The 27752-nt window shown below is 39.3% G+C and overlaps 1 protein-coding gene across 7 annotated transcripts in view; it reads left to right on the top strand.

Moving 5' to 3' along the window:
- The window catches only part of camsap2a (calmodulin regulated spectrin-associated protein family, member 2a), a 51491-nt gene that overhangs the window by 7060 nt on the left and 16679 nt on the right, over positions 1-27752 (top strand). For 4 of the 7 annotated variants that reach the window (XM_038715628.1, XM_038715627.1, XM_038715631.1 and 1 more), the window contains exons 3-7: positions 13618-13779; positions 16756-16839; positions 22608-22640; positions 23766-23907; positions 25329-25468. In XM_038715628.1, the coding sequence (XP_038571556.1) occupies positions 13618-13779; positions 16756-16839; positions 22608-22640; positions 23766-23907; positions 25329-25468 (561 nt within the window). The remainder of the gene's footprint in view (positions 1-13617; positions 13780-16755; positions 16840-22607; positions 22641-23765; positions 23908-25328; positions 25469-27752) is intronic. The other 3 variants (XM_038715633.1, XM_038715629.1, XM_038715632.1) reach the window with 1 other exon arrangement.

Here is a 27752-nt window from a genome sequence, read left to right as displayed (position 1 = left end):
TTATAGCTCATCTATATATGACCGTGTTGGAGCTCACTACACAGATGATTTTGCAGGCATCCTATTGAGTGAGAATGAGGGATCCTCATTATTTGGTGGCGATCTCAATAGGAGGCTTTATTGCTTCAGTAAATTGCAATTGAGACACGATTAGCACACAGTTTGCCTGCAGTTTGTTTGTAGAGCCGTGCTGGCTTTAATTTCCCTTCTATGCTAATTCAAAAGTTATTTAAGTTTTGTTGGGGTTTACATTTCAAGCATTTTGTTACTGCTCACAAAATGGAATTTAGATAATGTCATTTAAAGCTGAACTAAGTGGAATTCCATGTTGTACGGAGGTGTACTTTGGTAATTTTGTCCGTGTGTGTGTGTCCATGTGTGATTTTTGCCGTGCTTTTTGGCTTGTTAACACAGTACCACAGCGTGTTCCATGAACCTGAGGGATTCTCGTGTGTTACTATCTGGTTTGAAGGATTACGGATTTTTTAAAGCTTATTTTTTTCGTGTTAAGTATTTTATTTTGTAGTCCAGAATGTATTTTACACTTGATTTTGACGCAGCATAGTTCATGATTGAATAGTTTACCAGAGTGTGTGTGTGTGTGTGTGTTGTGTCCATGACTGAGCAGGTTTTGTCTATCTCCTTTAACATTGCCCAAAACACCTTTTCATTCACATTCACCACCATCATTCCTATTCCCCCTTCCTTTTCGCATTTTCAGTCAACTTCCTTGCCATTGTGCATTCCTCCTCAATTACCTTGCCATTTTATCTTCCTTCTTCCCCTGCTTTTCTTTACTGCCGAATCCTTGCTATTTACAAAGCAGCACATTAAATGTATTTTCACTCGGATCACCTATAGCACAGGATCTACAGCATCTTGATCAGATAAATGCTGAAAGTTTAATGGTAGTAACCTAACTGATGTTAGATAGATTTGTTGGTCATGTAAATCAATTTTAATGAGCTTTAGGAAAGCAAAAAAGATAAAGCACTGCTTAATATTGACACACTTATTCAATTAAATTCAAGCCTCGATTTAAACTTTGACAATCTCTGAGGTTTCCCTCACTTGCAATGATGTCGAGATACAGAGAACAAAAGAGGAGAATACTCAGTGAAAACAATTGCACACAGTTCCTGTGAATTACCTACTGCATGATGGAATGACAGCTCAGATGGGAGATCATCTATTATTTAGAAACTGCTGTGGCCAGAGGCTGTCCAGGGCCAGGCTGAGCTCTCAGGGTGTGGAGAGTCTGCAAGAAGAGCAGAAACAAGAATAAAGCATTTCTTCTGGGATAGTTATAGTTATAGAGGGTTGTTTGATGGCATGATACGTTTCCCTAAAGGAAAAACAGCACTGTTTTTACTCCTGAAGCAGAAACAGAGCAAAAGACTGAGCACCTACTTGCAGTTCCAACTGTAAGCTGCTCTGGATAAGAGCAGCAGCAATGTCATCAAATGCTGCTTCATTGCATTTTAAGTTAAGCATTTTGCTTAACTCAGCAGTTTGCATGAGGTATAAGAATTTTCAGGATAAGCAATTTCAGTGGATGTCTGAGGGAGCTTTAGTAGGTCAGTCAGCAGCAGAGATGGATGCTGCTCATGTCTTGTCTGACACATGTTATAACCGAGCACATTTACTGACATTTTCACTACGTTGCCAAACTGACTTTCTCTCTTTCTGTCACCATTTTGCCCACTCATCTTTCTGTCTTTTTCGGCCATGTGACGGATTCCCACATGTGAAGATCCAAGTTACCGCCCACTCAGTCGCCTACACACATTCTGTATCGCTGACACTCTCCTCCACCTGTAGTGCACACAGAGAATGAGGGAGAGATGTGGAGGTGGGCTTAGGATCTGAAAATATTATTCTAGCATTACAAATTAAAGCATAGATGATGCACCGCTGTTGGCATGATAATAGCTAAAATTCATTAACGGGAGGCTTTAATTGCCAAATATTGTAATACTTGTTCTCAGTTGTGTTTTTTTCAAAGTGTCAGTGCTGCATGATCAGATTTGTTTGTGGTGATTGAGTGGAAACTATAGGAGAATGGAGAATTAATTTCCGAAGGAACGATCAAACGGTGAAATTTCACAAGAAAATGAATTGCATGTCAGTTTCCTCAGATTGATTCTGTGCAGCTGTGGTCAGGGAGAAAACGTTGTATCTAAGTTTGACCCCATAACCAGCAAATAAACATTATTGGCATGATGAATCAACATCCTGATCTAACCCTGTTGCTATGGAGACTTCACACTGAGCGGGATGAGAATGCCAGGGATTGTAATGAATGGAAATAAATTGTGTGTGGTTTTGTGCCTGCATGTTTGTCCACACTTGAGCACGCATGTGTGTCAGGAGCTGTAGAGAGGCCCAGAAGTCCTCCCTTCATCCCCGAAACAAGTCCGGTGTACAGAGAAGGTGGTTGATGTATAGAAACAGTGGTTGACATTTAGTAATTTACTTTATTTATTCTTTATTTGCAGGATACAGAGCAGTCCCACTGGAGCAGTGATGGCTAACTGCCTTGCTCAAGGGCATATTAGCGTTGATAATGAGAAGGGGACAAGCTCTGCTGTTTTCCTTTCCTGGGTTCAAAGTACCATTGCAAAGATGCAGGATTGTTGTTTTTGGATTTCTGTAGATGGTGACATTCCATCCCCTGCTTTAAGTACAAGACGGTAAATCCAGCCTTTTCCTGGGAAATCCGATCAGGATTTCACACAGTGTTGTAACTGAGGTTGGTGACTTCACTTGGAATAAAGACCACATCTGCTAACATCAAATAAAAGAAAATAAAACATTAATATTCAAGGCCAAATTATAGTCCTGTACATTGGTGTCTTTGACGCTTTGCAACTTTGAGTTTCTTCTTCTTCGTTAATGTAGGCTACTACAAACAGTGGCCCCTGAAACTGAGTGGATCATGTTGGAGTTGGAGCTGATCGATGTTGAATAGCTGTATGTGTAGATAGGCATAGACTTGACACAGAAGTGTATATTGGCTTTTAGGAACAATTAAGAAAAACACTATTTTGTACAACAAATACCAATAATGTAATCGGGGGGGCTATTGTTTAGGCCACCATCCACTAAATACTAAATACATTAATCATGTTATGAAATGCATCAGTATCTGAAGCCGCCATACCACCTGTTCTAACAGTTTTCTTGGGTCGTCATCCACAGGGTAGTAACTTGTTGATGCCCTAGTAGAATGATCTCAAAACTCTTTACTTCCTTGATGTCATAATGGTGTTCTTCCAAGCTGCCGAACCATGAATGTCATAGCTTTAATATTTAATAAAGCTGTAGTAAATAGGTCAAGTTGCTGCCAAGTGTTTTATAAAGCGCTGTATAAATCAGACTCATGCCTGTATGTTGTGAATACTGAGAGGAAGAGGAGTAGCACCTTATATGGTTTCTGAGTTGCTTTATTGTGCTATATGGGTGCTGTATCTGTGACTCTCTGTCTGAAAAGTCATAAAACAGACCGGTTTGTTGTCACAATTATGTTGAAGAATGCTTTCAAATCCAACCTTGATGGCAAATGCACTTCTAATGTGTACATGAACAGATTTATGCTGTAGTTGTTGAAACCATGCTGCTTTAGTAAGGGAAAGCATTCATTTACTATAGTCAACTTGTGTTTGTAGATATCTTTTAGCCTTATGGCACATTACTCCACTGTAATGTAGAAGCAACTCCAATGCTTGCTTTCTACTCAGTTTTTCACCAGTTACAGTACATTTAATGCTTAACTGGTCGGATTCACACAAAAGATGTTTAGTTATCTAAACTCCACATTAGTTTTATTGTTGCATTAGCTGTGCAACAAAACAGAACATCATCAAAAAATCCCTCTTGCAAATGATTATGCAGCAGTTATTTTTACTTCTTAATGATTTTATGACATAACAGATATCAAATATCCCAAAGTGTATTAGATGCAACTGTAAAAGCCATGTTTTTAATACATTTACATTTATTAATTTAGCTAACGCTTTTATCCAAAGCGACTTACAATTGCTATACATGTCGCACGCCTCTGGAGCAACTAGGGGTTAAGTGTCACAATGGTGGATGTCTTACAGTGGGAATCGAACCCAGGTCTCCCACACCAAAGGCAAGAATCTTATCTATGGTGCCAAAAACAACAAGCAACAGAGTTAATAGAAGTTTCTTAATGAAATGTGCTGCAAAAAAGTCAGGGGTGAAAAAGAGTAATGCCTGGAAACTGATTACAAACCATACATTTAACATTGTGATCCCAGTAGGATTTTTATCAGGTTAAAATATTAAACTGGTTACAACAGCCATGTACGTAGACTTTACCAATGGGCTGATGGCCTCTATGATGGCAGGTGTGGTTTATATCCAACCCAATAATTTCAAGCATTTAAAAACAATTAACAATTCAAGTAGTTTACAATGAAAACTCAATCAGAAATAAATTCATCCCAAAGAGTAGTAGTACAAAGACAATAATATTTAAAATATTTCAAAAATATATAAATATATCAAAATATTGTTGTAAATTTAAGAAAAGAAACATTGAAATATTGTAGAGGTAAAAAAAAAACAAACACTATGCAACCGAAAAAGTACACTTAAAAATCTCCACCCATATGCATATCATATTTACTTCTACTGACTGACAGATTGATTAATCTACTCCGGTACAGCATGGAGGGATAGAGGTGAATACACTTGCTCCTGTTAGTCTCCCTCTCTTCTGCTGCCTGCATCACAACCCCTATTGGGCAGGCGCTCCGTTTCCATGGTTACACTCCAGTAGGCTGGGTGTGTGTGTGTAGGTGGGTGCAAGAGTGGGGGGTGCTTATGCTTGCATATGTCGTATGCGCAGTGTGTGCTTATATGTGCAGTGTGCTTGTGTAGCTATGTACTGCGAGAACACTGCCACATTCTGAGGCAGAGAACACTGAAATGCTGGAATCGTACAAGCCGGCAGACGGCGTTTCAGAGACACTGCCTCACACACAAAGACGCACATCCACACAGACATAAGGTGAAGTACAGAAAGCTAACCTGAGTGCCAGGCAGAGAGAGAATACTTCTCAACATCAAACTAGCTTCCTCTGTCCTTATTCTGTCCTTATTCTGTCCTTGATCTTACGAACAAAGAAGAGCTGAAGCAGCAGGGTGGAAGGGAAGCCCATCCAAGTACTTTCTGTCCCCATGGGCTTCTGCGAAGTCACAGCCAGTATGTTAAGCTTAATGCCAGCGGCGACTCCCGGGCAGTACAGTATGGATGGGTAGGCAGCGGGCACATAATGTGATGTCCTGAGCATCTTCCTGAACTGGCTAGTTAGATTATGTTTTGCTTGTTTGTGTTTTTAATTTAATGTATAGGGTTTTTTTTTAATCTGCAAAGAAAAACCACACGATGAGGGTTCAGGCATTGTAGGGATGTTTCTCTGCTCAACCCTAAGCACAGGAGCACATTTGTCTAGAGGCCTTTAAACAGAGAGGAAAACATACTTAAGCTAATGTTCCAGGTCAGCAGCCAGCAATTGTTAGATGTTTTGCACTGAAAAAAAACTTGTTATTTCACTTGTCAAAATATTCAGAAATATTTTTCAAAAAGCACTGAGTGGGAGCGCAGGTGACTTCCTCATAGAGGTCCTCATAGCCTAGGCCCCATGTTCAATTCCAGCCTGGGGCCCTTCACAGCATGTCTTCCCCTCTCTCTTCCTCATTTCCAATTCTCTCTGTACCATCCAAATAAAGGCTAAAAAAATCAAGTTTAGTGAAAAATATGTCTATTGTAGTGAAAAGAGTGTGCCCCTGTGAGCCTTGGAGCTTTGTTTTCAGAGGAAACATCTTCTTGTAGTTTTACCCAAGGCAAATTGACCCCAGGTGAGAGGACTAAGAATGATTCAGACATCTACCGTATGGATTGGCATCTCTGTTCTCCTCTGGAGACAGGAAGACTGGGAGGCGAGATCACAGGTGAGTACCGGACAGCTGTGCCTGGTGAAGTAACCTGCCTATAGACTGATTTTTTCACTTACTGCAGTAAATACTAAACTAACTAACCAATTACGAATGATGTCCTTTTCAGTGCAAGAGTGTTGGAACTAGGTACAGTTATGTAAATAGATTATACACACATAGAGATTCCCTCACTTTTTTTTCATAGTGTGAGAAGTCTCTGCAGCAGTCATGCATGAAAAGAAGAATGTGCAGATCTTGAACCATGTTAGGTTTAAATGCAACATCTCCTGATCTCATGTAATGGTTCAGTAAGCTTATTATACTCATAGAAAAAAATCATTTCAAGTCATTTTCTCTTTAGAATTTAGAGCAGGGGATTTTGTGGCAAATCATTCTCACTCTTAAAATATTCACCTGGTTTTCCTTATTACTGACATTACAAATGTAAGGATCAGTGAGGCTGCAATAGCACTTAATCTGTAATGAATTTATGCTGCTACGGATTTGGCTATGTGCAGAGCTTTATAAAGGAATCCCATTTTGTGAGATTATATTAAACAAGAATTATTATTGGTTATACTATTGTAGCATGTGTTTTAATTGCAGTTTTGATTCACTAATGAATTTAACATCAAACAGGATTTTGTTGTTCTGACAGGTACAAGAAAAGTAAACATATTAATCTTTGGATGGACTTCCCTCTCTTTCTCTCCACTTAAGGACGTGTTTAGCACAGTCAGTGTGCAACCAGACAGAGAACCATGATCCTGAACCGGCACCTGTTATAATCTGGCAGCACTGTGCTCTGCTTTGTTCAAGACCCAGTTTTAGGGTGCAGTAGTTTCTCATATACTGTGAAATGGAGACTATGACATAAAGAGAAAAGAAAGTTGTTTTATTTAACAAAGACAGTATATGAGAATACATATTTTTTTGAAATAATGAGAAATTATTATTTACCACATTTAGCTGATAGCAAATTTCCATCTGTGGTCACTTCTGTGAGACTTTGAAATTTGATCTGTATCCTCACAGAGGTTTAGTCTGAACAACAGCTGAATGTCCATCATGTTCATGTAAAATGAGTGGTATTTCCCTTTAAATTAAGTCACTAGCTTCAACACAGAGGGCCTTTTCAAACATAATGGAAGGATTTGGAGCGCAGGCATATCTCCAGGGTAGGTCGACGCCGGCTGGTAGCCATGATCCTGTCTCCAGATAGTGTTCTAAGGTTAGCTTTGAGGTTTCCATATAATTGCTTGGTTCGGTTTGGAGCATATGGATGGGGAAGGTATGCTGCTTAAAAGCTCCTTTCCCACAACTGATGCCAGACCTCATAGTTGGTATTTTGTGCATCTAAAAGTGTGCATAGGCATGTGTGCAATGGTGTGTGAGAGTATTTTTATTTCTGCTCACAATTGGGCAAGCTGTTAAAGGAGTTATGCCATCTCTCCATTCGAAAAGAAAAGACTGCAGAGAAAAAAAAGACACAAAAAGGGAAGATTTTTTTTTTTATTTTGGGAGAATTTGTCTAAATTCAAATTGCAGGTCTCTGTCATTCTTAGAATTCAGTAACTTAAAGGCTCTGTTCGAAACAGAAGGCAGTTGCCTTGTTGCCTCGCTACCGTAATTCACGTGACATCACGTTCCAAGGAGAACGCCCCCTTTCAGGTCAAAAGACCGCTGCCCGCCAACTAGGAAGCAAGTGATACATGTTACTTTGAGTTTGTTAACTTTTGTGTTGCCTAAATGCCAGATAGTTGTTGTGCAACTAATGCTTCTATGTAATGCACTAATCGATTAGGAGACAAGCCTCGGCTGTGTTTCTATAGAATTCTGTCCGATAAAGAAAGCCTTGGCTGCAGTGTAGTGAGGGATCTCCACAAGGTAAACATAAACATCACCGAAGTCGAGCTATGGCAGGCGGTTTTTAATGGCAGAAATACGGCAGGGGATGCTGTAAATGGATCGCAGTGCCCAATACTTGCAGTTTGTGTCAATATCTTTCTTTTTCTTGAGTTGAGATGTGATCTAAATAATCATGGGAAAGGAAATTTAACGGCTTTTGCTGTGTCTAGTCTCTTAGTTCTCGCTAACTTTCAAAAATCAAAGCAAAAAAAGTACAAAACACTTTCGAAAACTTACATTTGTAGATGAATTTGAGTCAGCATTGATGCTGCCTTCAAAACTGACCGTTACGGGGCAGTTTGACGGGATCTTACGAGACAGGAAAAGCTGCTTTCTTCCATTTCGAACAGCACTTGATGTCCTCTTACACACCTTCTGAGACAGCCGTTTCATACACAGCCATAGCAATAGTTTAGTTCAACTCTTGGTTGGCGTTTTAGTTTTTTAGTTAAAAAAAAAAAAAAGTAAAATATTATTGAGCTGTTTGTATTTTCAGTAAACTGCACTGCTATTTTGACTTTCAATCTCTTGAAAGAGAGTTAACTCAGTCTCTATGGACTAAGTAAGGAGCCATAGAACAGTGTTGTGTTGGCTATCAAATACTTTCCTGTGATTATTTAAATAGTTTTGTTATGTTGCCATATATCCTGGCAGCCCGTAAGGATGAAACTAAATATGAAAAGATCAGCTCTTGAACTTTGTTGTTTGTTATCATTTGTCTTTCCTTACAACATTCCTAAATCAGGAATAGAATAGACGATCTTTCACAGGTACTGCTTTTTCCATTAACATTACAGTACTTGTGGTGACCTTCAGTGAAGACCAGAGTACAGCTAAGAGCTTTTCCATGTCCAGCTGAGTTGGCGTGAAGCTACCTGAAGCTAGACAGATTCAATTTTTAGACATATGCCTCAGCATGGAGCCTCTGGGAGAGCAGTAAAAAAAACTCTCCTGTCCAGACCTAAAAGGAGACTGCATTTCAAAATTGCATCACCCCTGAGCTAATGTTGGGATGGGGAGGATGATGGAAATTCTTTAAAAACTTTGGGGGATATCATAAATAATCAATGAAGCCTTGCACTCCAGTTAAAACAGGCACATACTGATCATTAGCCATGACCCGTTAAAGTCCCTTAAAGCTTTTACTGTAAGTTGGTAAAGACATTACTGCAGTCATTACCTCAATTCATCAGAAGTCTGCAGCGGAATAAAGTCAGTGTGTTGATTCTAATGATTTCACAGAAACATTTTTTTTCAGAGATCCTCTACAGTAATGGTGAGGTAGTAAAGTATTGTGTATCTACCTGGTTCAGGCCACAACTAGCAGCTCAGAGCTCTAACAACAGAGATTTTAGTTTATTTAGAACAGACACACAATGATGAGGTGAAATACACGACACACTGTCTTTTGTAGGTCGCTGGGGTTTGTTTTTGCACTTCCTTTGTACGATGTTAAATCAGGCTTCTACGGTGGATTTTCATCTCTCCTTTTTCACCAATAGGTCGTATTAAAGATGAACAGTATTTTCCCGGGTGGAAATACAGAGAGCCAGCAATGTCACGGTACAATAAAACAGGATATTGAGCGTGAAGGAGGTTCTTCTTACCTCATGAGAAATCAAAACGATTTATAGACGTAATCAGCTTAGATGAAAAAGCAAAAAAAGTGTGTATGTTTCTTTGTGTGGACAGAATGACTGAATGCAATGACATGAATGTATGGATGTGTGCAATTCACTCATCAAAATGTTATTAAAATAACAGCCGGCTGAAACATTAATTTAGTTTTCATAGTCAGCATGATAACAGCAGTATCTTGGATGAAGCAGAAACTAATAGGTCAGAGAAGCAGTCTCGTAGTCAGAAAGTCACCATTTTTAATCCTGAGGAAATAATCAAATGGAGTGAATTAGCAACCTTTCCCCCTCTTGCGGCCATCTAGATACCCTCAAGCAAGGCGTTTGATCTATGAATGCTCTTACTCAGAACTCATTTTGTTGCAGTACACTACCTGCTACACACATATCTTTCATGAGCACCGAGTGCCCAGGACCTTTAAACCTCTTTACATTGAAGCTCATAAACTGACTGTTAGTGTCTCTGGTGCCATTTTGACCTTAGGACATTCTATCCTGCCATAAAGTCCAAGGTTGAAATGCCAAATAAAAATTGACATGCAGAAATGTCAGCCTCTCATCAGCCTTCAGAAACCCATGTTTGTTGCGTTCTCTGCAGCAAGTCAACAACTGCTTATGCCACTCAAGCACTCATTAATCTCTTTAGTATGATCCATAGATACCCTTTGAGTTCTTCAACATCATGATGCTTCTGTGAGACTGTCAAGAGACAGCAAAATTGATGTTAACATATCACAATCGAAATATTGAACAAGTTTTTGGTCAAATGAAAGCTATGAATGCTTTCATAAGTGATGCTCTAAATTATACATTTCTTAAGGATTTCTAGGTAAACAAACCTGACTGTGTGTAAACTGCCTCATTCGTCTGCATCACTCTTGTGTCACGTCTTTGTGGTGGGTTCTGCTCCTCTCTCCCCTGCTCTCTTCATCCATTGAACAACCTTTTTAAACTGGTGGAGTTTGGACAGGGGGGATGAAACTGTGGGTTTCACCCTTTTTAAATATTGTTTCAAAAAGGTTTATGCAATCTATCCAAACTACTGCTAATTGCTTACACCTCTGACTTGTAAGTGCTGAAAGAAGTTGCTTTTTTACAGTAACGTATGCATGATCCCAATGTCCAAAACAGCTGAATCCTAGAATAAGCATGTGGTTTTACGCTAGGCTCTTCCTCCCACACTGGTGTCATTCAATATCATTGGAGACTGTGGGTCTGTGGTGTAGTAAACAAGATTTGTTCTCCTTGTTGTCATTTTATCTTGTCAGACCACAGGTGATCCAAACCAATATCTTCAAATTGCTGAGCAGAGGGGAGGAAATAGGGAAAGCCTTTGAGGAATGACACAGATCCCTTGGCCTTTTTAAAATTGATCTTGCCTGGAGTTGATGGGCTAAATTGGAACTGTGCTCTGTAAACTGATAACAGGACAGTACAGTATGTGTGTTGATTTGGTTGTTTGTGTGTCTCTGGGTTAATGTTTTACACTGTTTGGACAGGCTAAATAAAGGCCAATAGGAAACATCTTGGCAGCGTATTATTAAAGGGGATTGGTTTGCTGCTGGGTTGCCATATCAGAGATAGTGGAAATTAAGCTAATGCAATGTCACACAGCAAATTCATTTCAGAGCTAAAATACACTTATAGTTGCTAACTTTATATTTTGAGTGGGAAAAAATCGCTCCAGCATCGATGTTGGTGTTTTTCTAGCTGTCATCACACAAAGCACATAATCACAGCCTACCAGCTGTTGTACAACAATGTAGCAACAATGTTTTTCATGTGTTATACAGTAAGAATAAAATTCACCATGAAACCTCCAAGTGGTGTTTTTCATTTGTTCCTTTTCTCTGGCTCTGCTGCACTGCATCATTGTTGATCTTTAAGAAGCCACTTTAACTTTACTTTAACTTTGATTAATTGGGTTAGATCATGGAAAAGCTGCCGCCCAAGTATAAATATTTGGTGGTTAAATTCCTGGGTAGTGTGTGGTGGAGAAAGTATAGACTAATAGAAGGAGCTAAATGTAGGAGAAGTACAATACGTAGATTACAGTGTTTGCACAATGTGATATTTTAAATTAAGATAGGGCTGGACGATATGGCCAAAAATGTTATCACAATAGAAAGTTTCATATCTTTCGATATCGATAATTATAATAAGTATCAAATCGTTATTTTGCTCCTGAGTGAAAGTTGAAGAAACCTGATGGTTAATTGTGGTTAAAACTCAACTGTAGTCTTTATAGTCAACACTTGCTGCCAAACATATTTATTGAATATTTGTTATTTTGTTATTGAAAAAAATTATATCGCGATGATTATTGTTTTATTGTCCAGCCCTATGTTAAGGTTTTCCACATTTAGCTCAATTTACTACCCACATTGCAATTGACAATGTTCATGAATAGGGAAGTTATGTTTGGGGGAAAATCCTGGCCACAAAAGATCAGTCGTAGTTAAAGGAAGCAAAGGTTGACTGAGTGAACACGTCACAGGTGTCAAAGTCATACTTTGTACACTCATCCAACACCACAACCTCCTCCCTGTGACTTTTTGCCTCAGTATGAGAGCATTAAATGTACACATAGGTTGTTTTCATCTATATCATGTTCAAAAGTTGGACTGGTTTGTCCATGGTTAGAGGTTGTACTCAATGTTTTTTGTTGGAAACCAGACCCATGATACGACTAGTAATGATTGCAGGGAACATAAACTAAACTACGACAAGAAACAAGGCAACATTGTTGATAAGGACTGAGGAATATGTGATGGTGGGGGTGCGTAATAAAGGTATGGCATAAGTCCTACCCAATGAAAGGTAGGACATGTAAGTTGGTTAAAACAGTCCTCAGTTACGTACTGTTTAGGGATGCACTAATCCAATACTGATATTGTAAATTGGCCCGATACTGACTCAAATTGCTGGATCAGGTATCGGTAACAAGTGAGCTGATCTATGGGGCCAATCAGTTCAATTATGCATATACTGTGCGATACGCCAGCAGTGTGCCGGGAAGACCCGAACATTTTGCTAGCAGAGCTAAGATGTAGCATGGAGCAAGCTAAAAACAAGGGGTCAGCGGTTTGGAAGTACTTAATTCTTTATCAAGCCTTATGTTGCAATGGACACCAATTCTAATAATTGGACTCTGTTGACAGTAAGATGTCTTACTCAAGCTTCTCAAAGACTAGCAGTCACGGCGAGCAAACTGGGTCTTGTAACCAGGGATGAATGCACTTGTTTCCAGGGCAACAACCGCAAGGGAATATTTGACTGAAGACAGAGTTTCAGATGTACAGAACAGTGGAGGATATTGCAGTTCTGGTCCAATCCTATAAATCACTGCTCTTTCAATGCCTTGCTCCCCACTCACCTAAGGCAGTAATTCTTCTTTACTTCCAAATTTCAATTTCATTGGTATAAACTGGGACAACTCCTCTGGCAATTCTTTTTGCTTTGACTGATGAAAACAGAATTATAAGAATCTTTAAAAGCGTATACAAATATTTTGTTGTCTCCCTTTTGCAGACTGCATGTGCCATTTTCATGTCTTGAAATTAATTAGCCAATTTAACATGCTCAAATACATATTTGTACTGTGTCTTCTTATTTGATTGATCATGTCTCTGTCTCTGTCTCAGTCTTAGTGGACCTGATAGGTCTTTGTTTTTGTCTGCAATCAATAACATGCGGGAAACTATCTTTTTATGCATCTGTGTTTTCTTGTAGTCTGACAGCTAAATCTGTTACTGAGATTAAAATGCTGTCATTGTCCGAGGTTCAATTCATCTCAGAGCAAAGTGGTCAGATCTGTCTCTTTGATGCAGTGTCAAGGAAACAAACTTGACTTACGTTTTCATCTGTCACTGTTTTACATTTTACATTTGGCCAAGGTGTTGACCATTGCAACTGGGTTTGACCTTTGAAGGTGATGATACAGGACTATAGGTTTTTATTGATGCATTTACTTTACTGTTTAGTGGTAATGACTAAGTGCATTGGCTAAAATACGTATATACATTTGCTGGTATCACCAGCTACCTATAAAGCTACTCATTTTCACCCTCTAAATCTTTCTCTGAACTGTGACCTCTTCCAGAGCGCTCACCTGGCATTGATCGACACTCTGATGATGGCGTACACAGTGGAGACGGTGAGCGTGGAGAAGGTGATGGCCTGCATTCGTCAGTATTCTTCCTGCAACCCTGAGGTGGAAACACCTTATGACACAGAGGACGCCATATCCACCTGGATCAACAAGGTGGGTAATGATATGTATGTGTGTATTGTGTTTAAATTATGTTATTGACAGCTGAAGTCCTGCCCCACTTTAAATCAGCCTATGTTCCACTAGTCTTTGTATCCTTAAGTTGATATATGAAAACAGGTTGTAATTAGAATAAGAAGAGTTGTCATTTGGCTTTCTGTAAGCCGCCTAATGAGTCAATGTTTGATTGAACAGTATTTTGTCACAAAAGCAATCATATGGAAGCAAAGGTCATACTATGTCTCAGAACTATATCATCAAATCACCTTATGAAGGGTCGGTGTCAACTTTTCCTCATCATATGTGCATTTCTTTACATCTTTTAAAATCGATAAATATTATGTAACTACAAGGACATATTGTAAACTACTGTCCATTGTGGTTGTAACATACCATAAATGTGTCCCCTTGTTCAGGATCTCTCCAAGGAGCAGGCTGCTACTGTACGCAAGTTACTGTAGATACTCAGGGGCTCAGGGGCATTTCACCAGTACTGGGTTCAAAGAGCTTGAGCCCTGAAATTCCACAGTGCTTAGTGTGGTTGCAAGATATTACGGTCCAAAACACTGACCTAAATACCATTTAAATCTGTGTTCATGCCCTGAGGTTGTGCCATATGACATGTGCAGGTGAACTCACAGCACATGAGAAAACATCCTCCTGGCTATAATTAAAGTGGGATTGTCTTTTTTTTTTTTTTTTTTTTTGCTACTTTTACTGCCTTTATAACCTTTTTAGTGTTATTGATACAAGGATTGCCTCATGTTTACATGTGTCATGTAAGGACTCACTGCATGTGCAAGGTAACAGAAAGATGAGAATATGGTGAAGTCACATGAAATCGTTGTGCTTTCTCCTTTAATGATGGCGTAATTTAACATTTTCCACATCTTACATGCAGTAGAGTATCACATGTAAGAGGTGCCTGTTCTCATTAGCTATGACACAAGGCATTGGATGCCAGCTCCTCATGGCTTCTGGCCTTCCCCTCTAAACTCACACAGAATGACAGTGTAACTGTGGCGGCGGGTGGGGGTCGCGTGTAGTCAATATTGACTACCAGCTATATACATCGTGCTAGCGTCGAAAACCCAGGTGTTTTCTAACATTAACTTAGCTCTCCTTATTAGCTAGGCTCCTTACATGCTTGCTAAAAACTTTTTTAAGCTGGGTCTCCGACATTGACAGCATGCAGCAGTGTTCGTGAGGGAGAGTGAGAGAGAGAGAGAGAGAGGGACGGACGAGCGAGAGGATGTGCTGCGCAAACACGCCACGGCGCTCTGCAATCAGATACAATTTTAAATAGGCCTAGTAAAAAAAATCTAAAATCAATCTGTGGCGGTCAGCGTTGATATTGTGGTGGGCCGGCACAAATAAATGAACTTATGGGAAACACTGCTACAGTTAAAACACACATTTATGTATCAACTGACAAGGGCTTTATATGTTGGTACTGATAATATTGTTTAGAGGCTGCTGTTAAGCAGTATGTTGTATCTATATCATTACATGCATTTTCATAAACTAGCAATTATGGTGATTTCAACCAATTAGATAATTGTTATTTATTTGGACCCTAAGAAAATAGAAATGTCCACTGAAACCAAGACTAATTATATTATTTTAGTGTAGCAGCTGTGGTCAGCTTTATTTCAGTCAGCTATAATAGACAGACTAAGCCCAGTCCAAGTCCGTCCATGTGTGTAAAATCTTTGTAGAAGCCACAAGGAAACAAATGCACATTCTACAAAACTTTACATAAAATGTATTACTACAGTACACATTACACATCAGAAAACGTGGCCTAATAGCCTTTGAACATACATACACGTGCAGATGGTTCTGGCTCCTCCATACAGTGCTACAGGCCCCAGTCTGTTTACATTCTTCTGATAGGAACACTCCACTGCTGCCAGCACTGAGCTTTACACACACACACACACACACACACACACACACACTTTTGTTCCTCTATCCCCATGGGGACATCTAATTGACATAATGCATTTCCTAGCCCCTAACATTAATCTTAACCCGAAGTTGAAAACCAAGTCTTAAGCCTCAAAAAGCAGTCTCTTCCCATAGGGACGTCTATTTTTGTCCCCACAGCAACACAAGTCCGGTTAGTGTGCATTCAGTCCCCACTGAGTTATAAAAACACGAAACACACTCTAGCTAACAGGTGTGGTCGTGGAGCCTTACTGGTTAAACATATGGCTCTCTGCTTGAGCCTCCTTGTGTTCTAGTTCCAAAATTCACCAGCTTAGCAGCTGATTCCTGCTTTAACTTCATCCAGAGGAGGCATATTGTAAGATGTCCAAAGTACAGGACAACTTTGATTGAGATTAGATCTGATTAAATTCAGCTCCACTTGAGTAGACTTCAGTGTGGTTACATTCAAATTTCAACTGATTCAGAAAATCCCCAAACTCCTACAATGTATGCCTTTAAACACAGACTTCTATTATGGTCCTTTATGGAAGAGACAGCAACTTAACACATAACAACATTAAATTACACAATTAAATACATTTAGTCTTTAAACCATAATGCTAAAGTAATGATAAAAAATAAAGTAGTGTTTATACTGTACATAATCATAATTATTTTATAATTTATAACCATATTAAATTTAAAATTCTAATATTGCCCATATGCTACTGTCCCCGCGACCCTGTACGCAGCATAAGCGGTTGACGTTGGATGGATGGATGGATGGATGGATATGCTACTGTTGCACTGTTATTTCTGTGGAAACTAAAACTTCCAATAATAACTTGTACAATTAACTATTGAGCCTCACATTAAGTAACAAAAAGAATTCGATTTTTGGTCTATTAATCTTTATATGAAGGCAGTATGAGCTAAAGATCAAGTATTAGTCATAGTCTGTTCCTTATATTAAATTTAGCTCATTGATGCTGCTGCCAGCACAGTGAATATTAATCTTATTTGACCTCTCTCTTTCAGGTAAATGAGTATCTGAAAGAAACCGTGGCTCAGGAGCAGAGGAAGAGGGAGACGCAGAGCGCTGAACCTGCTGGGAGCCCTCGGGTGGGTACTACACACATGAATATACAGATGTCACCAGTTTGATGGACAGTTTCAAACAAGCTAAGTGAAATCCTTTGCTCCAGTTAATGGATTTGTCGTAACATTCTCCATTTGACTGACACATATTTGTCCCAGACTTCTGTGTCGCTTTAATATCTGGGACCGGTTTCCTCGACAGATCTTAAGCCCTCAAAACCCAGCTACCATTGAAGAAAATCTCACTCACATATGTCTGAGCTTTAGATGAAGCTCAGTCTGTATTAAATGAAAAAGACAGAGAAGGTCAGGCTACATCTTCAAAGTCATAATTAGTTTATCTTCCCTAACGAGTGTACAAGCATCACTCACTTCATTTGTGCCATAACCAGCAGATCACTGCTCTCTGGTCTAATTAGGCCAGCAATAATTTAGTGAGAGGTCACCCATGTCCAGAGTCCTGCCCGCAGTCCAAATCTGTTATGTAACTGACTCTGATATCAGCAGTGACTTCTAATGCCGTACGTAAGACAGGCTGGTGTGGGATGTGTTTATGGTTTATGTATCTGAGTAACAGAAGTAATCTGTATTTGGATTCTGTAGTTTGACACTGCATTGGCAATAAATCATTCACTGATCCACTGAATAATGTATTCACTCACTGGTGGAAATAAAATCTCACAAAATAACACATTAAAGCTATTTGTTGCCACTACATTTCACAGTCACGTCCATGTTTTTCTATGCGAGTGCATAAGGGCATACAGATCTTTTGGAAATTTCAATCTTAATATGACACAAAACAATGATGTGCCCTATGCTCCTATGCTGTACGTATAGACCATACAGATAGACTGTGTTTTCTGTATTTAACATGCATTCAGGAATATCTCTTTCAGGCACCAATTTAATTACAAATACAGATTTAGAGATGAAAAGTCTGACTAGAGCCAATCCCAGCCGACATCAGGCGAAAGGCGGCTACACCCTGGACAGGTCGCCAGTCCATCGCAGGGCCCCTTCTTCTTTACCAGTCATGGATAATTATATGCATATTATGTCGCTCCACATTCATGGATATTAGCCGCTATAATAGTGCATCCCTTTTTGTGTGTGTGTGTGTGTGTGTGTGTGTGTGTGTGTGTGTGTGTGTCTTTATGACCATTGTGAGCTAATAGTCAAGCTACATTTGGTATTATGGTCTGGCAGTGAGGGCACCTCTAGATCATTTATTATGGACCAACAGCAGGTTTTCAGGTTTGTGTGGTTTTTGAATGATGCAGGTTTCAGTGATCCCATCACATTCCTCATCAGCAGTCTCCTCTTTCTTCTGTCATTAATTTATTATTTTTTACATTTCAGTATTTCCCTGTCCTTGAAGTCTACTCCACTCCTCCACTGTAGACCTGTTTAGAGAGTTAGACAGTTCACCGAAGGGAATATATTGCAACCCTGTCCCATGTGGTTTAGCCTGCAGAGAGTTGAAATGGACGCACTGCAGTGTGTGTGTGTGTGTGTGTGTGTGTGTGGGTGTGGGTGTGGGTGTGTGGTTCCCATCCCAGAGCTGTGCAGGCTTCCACAGTGTTTGATGCTGATCTGACCAGTCAGTGTGCAGACGCAGCATTCATGCCTCAGCTATCCCTCATGAACACACACACACACGTTTAACAGGTGAAGTTGCATCAAAAATAAGTGACATCACATCATTAGATGGTTTTTATGCTTGCTAAACAAGAAAAACTCTTTCCAAAATTCTAAAGCTACAATAGAGTATTTTTTACAGTGTAGTCACCTTGCCACTGTCAGTGTCTCACATGTGGAGCCACGCCTGCTCATGATGTGAGTGTTAACACATCTGTTTGTTTGGCCCCCAAGCCTGAGAGTTGGCACTTCAGTAACATCATCCCTAACTTCAGGGCAGCTCACATGTTTGTGCTTATGGGTGACATTGTTCCGGTCTGAACTGTGATGAAAGTCATTGGATGATGCAGTTCTACTCTTTCAGATAAATTAAAGTACACCTCAAGTGAAATTTATACTTCTGCGTCAAATCGACGGTGTAGGCTACGGGGCTATGCAGAGGCTACGCCATCGCCTAAATCAGTCAGTGTGTCATCTTGCTTCTACTAAAACAGTGTAAAGACTGTGTTTGAATAATTTTTACAGATATCAGGAAGAACAGTGTTGTGCATTGCAGTAGCCAACCGAAGACTTGATGAAATAATGAATCCTTTTGGATGTTTTGCCTTTCAGTGTTTCAGTTTATATAATTTTTACACGTGTGTATCAGTTATAAAATGGCTATAATGAGCATAATTTCTACTGGGTGGTCCTAAAACTTCAGGATTGTTCTTTGATTCTCTCTGTTCCTATTCTGCCTCTGCAATCAGACTAAATATATATTTCTTCAGTGGCCAAAAATGTGTAGTATTTTCTGAGCAAAATAACAACATTTTGGTCTTCTGTATTCCTTATGACTCCACTGTCATAGATAATCACTCATTTCATCCCCTTTTTCAGTCAGACCAAACAAAGCCTAAACATTGTCTGCTTGAAAACACTTCATTGGCACCACCCTCACAATAACAGCTGATTGGCCCAAAAAGAGTCAAGATATGTCAGTAACAATCAATAAATCAGTCAATTAGTTAGAACAAGGTAGGGAATGTGTCAACAATTAGCATTTGTAGGAGGTGACCTTTGTACAGAAGAACACAAAGAAACTCAAACAATATGCAAAAAATAGTGCGCTGCTGTTTTGTTTTTGTTTTTTGCTGATGTCTAGCAGCCCCATCTATCCTCCCTCTATCCCTCCATCAATCCCCACCTACCCAGACCTCCCCCCTTCTGTCTTTGTAGCATGACTGCAGTGTGAGTCACACAGGCAGCTTCTGTCTCAGTCAGACCAAGAGAGAAACGCACCCGGTAAGGACAAGACATAAAGCTAACCGGGGCAACTGTGTTTTTTTTAACCTACTGCACTGTAACCAGGGGTGAGGGTGGGTGGACGGTAGGAGGAGGGTGAGGACTGCAAAGGCAACATCGGGACAGAGAAGAGAGGACTAATCCTTTTAAGTTTCAAAAGCTGAGCTGCAGCTCAACCGGACATGTCTGGCTTTAGACAATGAACTATGATGGGTAGTGGGAGAGTTGAAGGATGATTGAAGTGTGTGAGTGGGTGTGCTCTTCTGTAAGAAGATGATGGATGAGGGCCTTACCTCTCCCCGGGGGTTTGATTGATGGTTATAAACAGATTTTAACTCTGTTTGACCCTGCTTAGCCCGCAGTCTTAGACAGTCTTCATCTCCTCCATCTTATTCAATGCATGATGAGGTTATTCAGAATAACCTGTCATTGAAAGTCCAGGTTGACCACTGGTCCTTAATAGTTAATTTTGTGGGCATTCGTAGCCATTTGTGTCATCAGAGCTCCCTTTATCAAAACTCCAAATTCAACTCCTGCTCACTCCTTGTTACTCTCTCCGGATAATAAATTATAAATGGTGGAATATCCTTCATAATAAGCACTAATGATAGGATTAGAATAATGTTGCAAAAATGTTTTATAGGTATCTGTTGAGCTGTTGTGTTTTTGTTTGACGAAGCTTTTTTATTTATTTATTTATTTTAGATATTAGTCCTCCGTGGGTTTCCATTAGTATATATAATTTCATTTTAAAACAGGTAAAACAAGATGCTGAATGTGTTGTAAGTGGTTTGCAGACACCTTATGACAGAAGAAACACTAATCATGGTGTACAATATGTACAGTGAAGGAAAAGATCATGATCAGTCAAATACCATGCTGATGCGCTGTGTATATATAATTTTAAAATTTATACTAGAATCTTTTTGGTACATATATTTCTGATTCTACAGGATCTTTTGAAACAGAATGGCAGTGACAACCAGATAAATGATCATAACCCAAAGCCTGATCTTCCCCTGTTCTGTCTCTCTAATCTCTCATGCCATGCATCGCTTCTTCTAACGAACTGTTCAACTGTAAGTCCATGTTGACTTTGTGAGTTCATGTATTGGGGACTGCAGCTTGTTAAGTCGTTTGGCCTGGAGAGGTGAAGTAAGGGCAGAGTTTGTTGTCTGTCTCCTTCTCTGCCTACAGATACCCTTTGTAATATCGCTGAATTTCAGTGCACTACAGCTAATTGTTTCCTCAAGTCAGGAGTCCTTGTCTTATTCAAAAAGACGTTCATCAGAATAAGCTAACTTGCTATGTACAGCAGATGTCCAGGAACCTGCCTTCTTGTGTTTGATCAATGTATGTAATGACAACATAAGTGACAAAAAGATCTGCTAAAATCAGTGGCACAACAACAAAAGAAGCTCAGGAGGGTCTATACAATGTCAGACACAGGGTTGGTCTTAGCTCATACAGGATTCCTCAAGATATACACTGCAGGATGTATGCACCATCACTATCCACATGTTGATAAATACAGCTGAGTAACTAATATGTGTTATCTTAGATTACATCATGTGTGTTCCTCTGATGACATTAAACTCTCACTGATGAGTCAAATTACCATTCAGAGCTGGGACATTAATCAAATCAGGAAAATCCAAGAAAGCTACAACTGATCTTTGTTATTTATGTTGGAGGCTTCAGTACAAAGTGGCTTGCTCGCCTCTGAAGCTGAGCACTTGCCAGCCAGGTTGAGTGGCACTCACATTTGATTCTTTGATGCCTCTAGGTAGTGTGGGAATTAACTGTTAACTGAGGCAAGCCTCTCCTCTTTTGGAATCAGCTTACATTGTCAGTGGATAGCTGACAGTTTGGTTATATTTATGCAGCGGGATTGTTATTTGGGTTCTTTTAGCTACTGTAGGTATTTAGCTGATGCGCTTCTCTTTAGCGACAATAAGATACATTTTCTGATTTTGTTTGCGCCATACAGTGTCCTTTAATTCTAATATTTATCTTGGCTATAAGTTTTTTTCCTGACTCAGCACAATTCAACACAACAGCAGTGAACTTAGATGGGACTTTTGGGATTTGGGGACACTTTGAACAATAATAAAATTAATATTTTATAATATATAATAATAAACTTTTCTTCATTAGAGCCATTAGAGAGATCAAACCTGTAGACATCAAACCGATTTTCTTTCATTTTCACTTGCAGCTCAGTTTGCAGCCCAATTTTTTAAATGACTGTTAAGAAGTCATTTATGACAAATGAAACTGAACTGACGATGATGACCAGACGTGCTTGCAGATTAACAAAAGGCCTCACCGTTTTTTAGAACATTGCATCTCCTGTTTTGATGCAGTTTGGGCATACATGTTTGGATTCCCCTGACCCTGTCTCAGACAGTGGCCTACATCTTACACAAGTGTCATTTCCATTTAGGCTTCACTGCAAATTGCATGTAGGTCTAATGATGCAATTTCTTGTCACACATTTGTTTCATATGGGGTTTGAAATGTTTCTTCTGTTCACTGTTCAGTTGCAGTGCCATTTTTTTTAAATAAACTGTGTCCCCATCCCCTGTATTTGGTCTGGCCATAAGTAAGCTCTTATTCTCGAGACATATGAGCACCAAAAAGCCGAAGATACACGCTTTGCGCTCGACACCACATTACACATAATTTCAGGGTTATTCGGGTTGTGTGGGCTGATTTTCTTGCACTCTTGATAACACGCAGGCTCTCTCCCTTTGATCTCACAGCTGTCATGTCTTTGCTTGTATTACTAATTGCATTACTAACTAATCTCACTAACAAGTATGTCTTTGTTGTTGTTGTTTTTTTCTTTTGCTCTGCTGCTGCAGTCTCCAACCAAGTGGTACATGAAGCTTGTGCCTGTAAGTCAACTAATCAGCGCTATGCTCTTGCATCTGTGTATCCATGGTGACCATCTCTACTCCCTGCTACCTCTCACTGTCTTGATTGCCATCATTTTATCACACGTGTGCGTCAACCTGTGAGTTCACTGTTACATAAACAAAGCTTTTCTTTCTCTGACCCTGTTTTGATTAACAAGTGTTCCCTTGTGCTGCATGTTAATTACTGTACAGCAATAATATGAAAAGACATTCTGAAAATGTAGCTGTAATTATTTGCTACTAAGATAAAGCCGTAAAGGTTGAATTACATTATAAATCAGTTCTCCTTTATATCTACTGTCTTTATGAACTACAGTTTAGTATAAGGTTAATCTGGAAATCTGTATTTGAACTCAGATTCTCTAACAGACTTCTTTGTATTTGCTAACGTGAAGTTCTTTGTTACTGGAACCACACACCCTTGGGGAATTACTGAAATGGTCCCAAAGGATTAGCCAACGAATTGAAGAAAGATTAGTTTTATTAGAATTTCATTTCAGAGATGGGATTTCTGGCAGCATCTGGCACGAAATTGTTTGAACGCTCTGTGTCAGCTCTCACTGAAGACCCTCTCATAACATCTGTGTCTTTTTTCACCTCAAACATTTTTTGTGTGCATTTTAGTGGAACGTCATCAATATATGCATGCCACTGGGCTGCATGTTGATATGTCAGTTCTGAGAGTTTTTTTAAAGATCACAACATCTGGAAAAATAATCAGTGAATCGTTTCCGGTGTATTTGTGCAGCACTGATATTTGCCATAGTGGGTTTTGTTACCTCTCATTGGGCTCACTGTGACTGTTCCTTTCAAACAATTAAAACAGTTTACTACTACTACACTCTGTAAGGCTGTTACCTTCATACACTATTAATAGTTATGAAGCCTTGATGTGTTCTAAAATATTTGTTGCTGCTTTAAAGAGACAATAAATACAGCTGTTGTGATGGTTGTGCCATTATACATGACTCATTTTGCAGCTGTGAGTAATATTTAAAAAAAGAAACAATAGGACAAGTCTGGCCCAATAGGTTCTGTAGATGTACGCAGGGTAATGTTGCAAAATGCAGTTTGGGTTATAGGGATGTGTTTTATGTTATGAAGGCTCGCTACAGGAAGGAACAGGCCTCAACCCAGCCAGTTCCCTGGATCCCCCCTGTGGACAACCTGATAAAAGACAGCACAGACGGCTCAGCCCTGGGTGCTCTGCTGCACTTCTACTGCCCTCAGCTGCTATCACTGGAGGGTAAGGAGCTTACAGTTAGAGTGGGCTAAGATTTGTTTGTGTGTTGAATTGGGGCAGGAGGTCCAGCAGCATAGCACAAGGTGACCATCATTTCTCAGCAGGAGTTTAAAAGCTCTGTTGATCAAAGTAATAATGATAAGTCAGAAGAAAATGCAGAATTTTTTCAACTTTGAACTGTTTCTGGCTATTAAGCAGTTTCTGCCCATTTAAAACATCTGTTTTCAGAACACATTTCAACAACATGCAAAAAAAATGTTCAAACCAAAAAGGCACATAGCTGAGCTATGAGCTAGTGTTGTAGTCAAGACCAAGTCAAGACCAAGACCAGAGTTTATCGTGACCGAGACAAGACCAAGACTTTTAGGGGCTGAGACCAAGTTGAGACCAAGACCAGTTCCCCACATTACATGACATATGATAAAATGTGGAACGAGATCATAGGTACTACTCAAATTGATCTGAAAGATCCACATTCCCATTAAAACACCCACATACAAACACTAAGAGCTGAAATCAACATAAGCATCTTTATTCAACACTCCTTTTCCATGCTTAACTGTCGTTAACAACACATTTTTAATTAGGGTTATTGGTTGCATTTGAAGCAATACATTTTACATCCAATCAAAGTTAGGATGTTAACAAATAAATTGACAATGCAAAAGCAATTTATTGATATAGTTATGGTCTTGACTGGTCTCTCCCGAGTCCTCAATGTCCGAGACCAATTCAAGACCGAGTACAAATGCAGTCGAGTCCGAGACAAGACCAATCAATATGTGGTCTTAAGACCGGTCTCGAGTACTACAACACTACTGTGAGCACAGTGATTCTCTCGTTTTGCAAACATTGTTTGTTTTTATTCCTCAGAAATTTTCAGTGTGGAAAAAAGAAACTGAAAAAGATATTATAATTTTTATCTTGGGGATAGATTTGTGTTATTTTGACCCCCTGCCCCTGAATGGTTCAAAGATCAGTCACAAACAAAAGATGCAATCTAATTACATCCCTTTGCTCAAGTGTGTTGATAGTGGGCCTAACAATTACACACCCTCATTTATAGTATATATATACACACACAAACAATCAGTTGAACTGCAAACATCACGGGGACAAAAGATCAATCACTCATCACTGTTTACTCTTTAAACATGTTAACACACAGCTCCACCCACAGGTTGATAACATGCAACCCACTGTTCTGATTGGTCAGTTTTACACAAACCATTGTGCACATTGTGAACACCTCAGCAGCTCCTCACTAAAATATCCTCCACACTGTACTTAAGACACTGCACCCATCTATGATCTTCAACAAAAAACGTCAGTACACTGAAAACCACTGAGGTGTGTGTTATAACCAGAAGCCCTTCAATCGTCACATTCATACTGACACCTGATGGCTCCCTCTGCCCTCCCAGATGTTTGTCTGAAGGAGAACATGACACTGGCCGACCGTCTGTACAACCTGCAGCTCATACAGGACTTCTGCAAAGATAACCTGAACAGCTGCTGCCACTTCAGCCTGGAGGACATGCTCTACGCCTCCTCCACCATCAAGGTAACTGCTCAAACCTGGCTGCATTCAACACCAAGATTTGGAGTTTCATTTTCAAAATGAGATAGTTGCTCTCACAACTGAAATACTTTGACCCTCACTTCTGTATAAAACCATATATGGTTCCTGTAAAGTTTGCAAGTTACTGTTAAGTCTTTCACTAACAAAATGATGAAATTTGCTCAGACTAGAGTTATTTAATGAGTAACAATTGTTAGAGTTATTTAATGAGTAACAATTGTTTTATTTTTCCAAATGTACAGAAATAATTTTGGGTGTGAACTTGTTGATTTTTAGAAATTGGTCTCGTAAATTTAGTCCAGTGATACTTTTTAAGTTCTTTCTAGCCAAAAGATGCTACATGTCACATAATAGACATCTCTGGAGCGACTTGATGCTTGTATTGTGATACTGATTCTGTTAGGTTGGTGTCCAAAGCTTTTCTCTGCTTCTCCTCTCTGAAACTGGTTTTACAGTTAGTGTGTAATAGTTGTTACAGTCTTGGAGAAATATATGTCAGAATCTAAACTGCTGAACTACTTACTTGTTGAAACTTAGCCTTTGAAATGTGTCCAGTGTGTGCCAGCAGGAAGAAGAAATGCCAGTGGTAGTTATAAGAAAAAACACCATCTGAAAAAAATTTGATCTCGTAGCAGTGGTGGTTCTTCAAAAAGAAAAAGAAAAAAAAATGAGGGGTAATGTCAGGTCTTTGTTAGCACATTTACAAAATTACAGACAAAATAAAATGTTGAGTTATACTTAAGTTAATGAGTGTTTCCATAAACTGATACAGATTCTTTGTGTTTGTTCATTCATGAGTTTTTCAACAAAACAGATTAGAAAACCATATGGTGTGGTATCTAGTGAGAAAAGCTAAATGAAACAGGAGAAATGAGCTGCTCTGTAAGCCAGTGTGGTGAGTCACGCTGTGGAAAAACCATTCAATCCAAACTATCTGTCTTAACCAACCACAAGCCTGGAGAGCTGCACTCATTCTGCTCTCCCAACATGTGTGTTTTTCATTCTTTCCTCACAAACTCTTTCCTTGTCTTTCTTTATTTCTTTCGTATTTTTGATCCCTTTGTGTTTCGTTCTGTCTGTGATTTGTCAAATGTTCTATCATACTTTGTCTCTCAGTTTCCTGACCTTTCTCAGTCATTGTCTCTCTCTCTCTCTGTTTCTCACTGACTCGCTCCTTTTCTCACTCTCCCAATATTAGTCAGAAAGCTTTATTGCTTTTAATATAACAGTCCTAGATCCTTTTTTTCTAATAGCTACTTTCATTTAGTATCAGCTTCAGGTTATTTTACTTGGCCAGGGCTGCTATTGGTTGTTAATATATCTTATTCTTGTCCTTATCCTTCTCTTGACCCCCTTCTTGCTCAAAGCCAGTGTTGGTTTTGTTTGGTTTGTCCCATTTGTGGGAAAAGAGACACATGCTACATGTATGCATCTCTGTCTCTATGTTGGCTCTGAAACATATCTAGTTCTAGGTGTGTTTTCTAGTTGTATTCATGTATTTTTGTCAGGGCAGAAAACCTTTTCATCAAATAGCCACAGGGGCTACTGAAGTCCAAAATTCTCGCAACATCCCTAAACAGTAACTCCCACTATTCTGCCACACAGTGTCTACCACAAAGACAGTGTACTACAATTTGGCTGGTGGTTTGGAGTAACTTTCGATCCGTGCTGTGTGTTTGTCCCTGATGTATCTATCTCAGTGATTTTTGCCTGAGAGCTGCATAGGTAGTAACGAAAGTTGATGTGTGTGGATGGCATTGACTCTGCTCAGCATGTCCTCTGACAGAGAAACTGTCAGCACAGGCTGAACACAGGTCACTAAAAGGACAAACGTCAGTAGACTGTTCAAACTGACTGAACTTCAAAACATGCTGTTTGCAGTGCAGTTGTAGCTATGTTTCCATCCTGCAGTTGTGAGCATTTTACACTAAACTAAATATGTTAGTCAGCTGAGTTGAATTTATTACTTTTGCTTGCTCGATACTGATAAAATAGTTTTGTAATAGTAATGGAAATATTCTTTCAGTATAGAAAGGGAAATGTTTACCAAATCATATTTCTTGCTTCCACCTGAAGCTAGAGGAAAGGAAAAGAATTTCACTTCATTCAGTTATCAAATAGAGACCTGGAGTATTTGAGCCGAGATGTGAAAATAGACCAATAAGTGTGTTTAGTAGGGCTACAACTAATGATTATTTTTGTAGTCGACTAATCTGTTAATGATTTTTTTGATTAGTTGACTAGTCACAATTATTTTTGTCAACCC

Source organism: Micropterus salmoides, unplaced genomic scaffold, assembly GCF_014851395.1.
Source record: "Micropterus salmoides isolate LMB-PRFRI ecotype aquatic unplaced genomic scaffold, ASM1485139v1 Ms_hic_scaffold_13, whole genome shotgun sequence".
Lineage (NCBI taxonomy): Eukaryota > Metazoa > Chordata > Actinopteri > Centrarchiformes > Centrarchidae > Micropterus > Micropterus salmoides.
The sequence above is the reverse complement of the archived record's forward strand: the minus strand, read 5'-3'. Positions and strand labels throughout refer to the sequence as shown.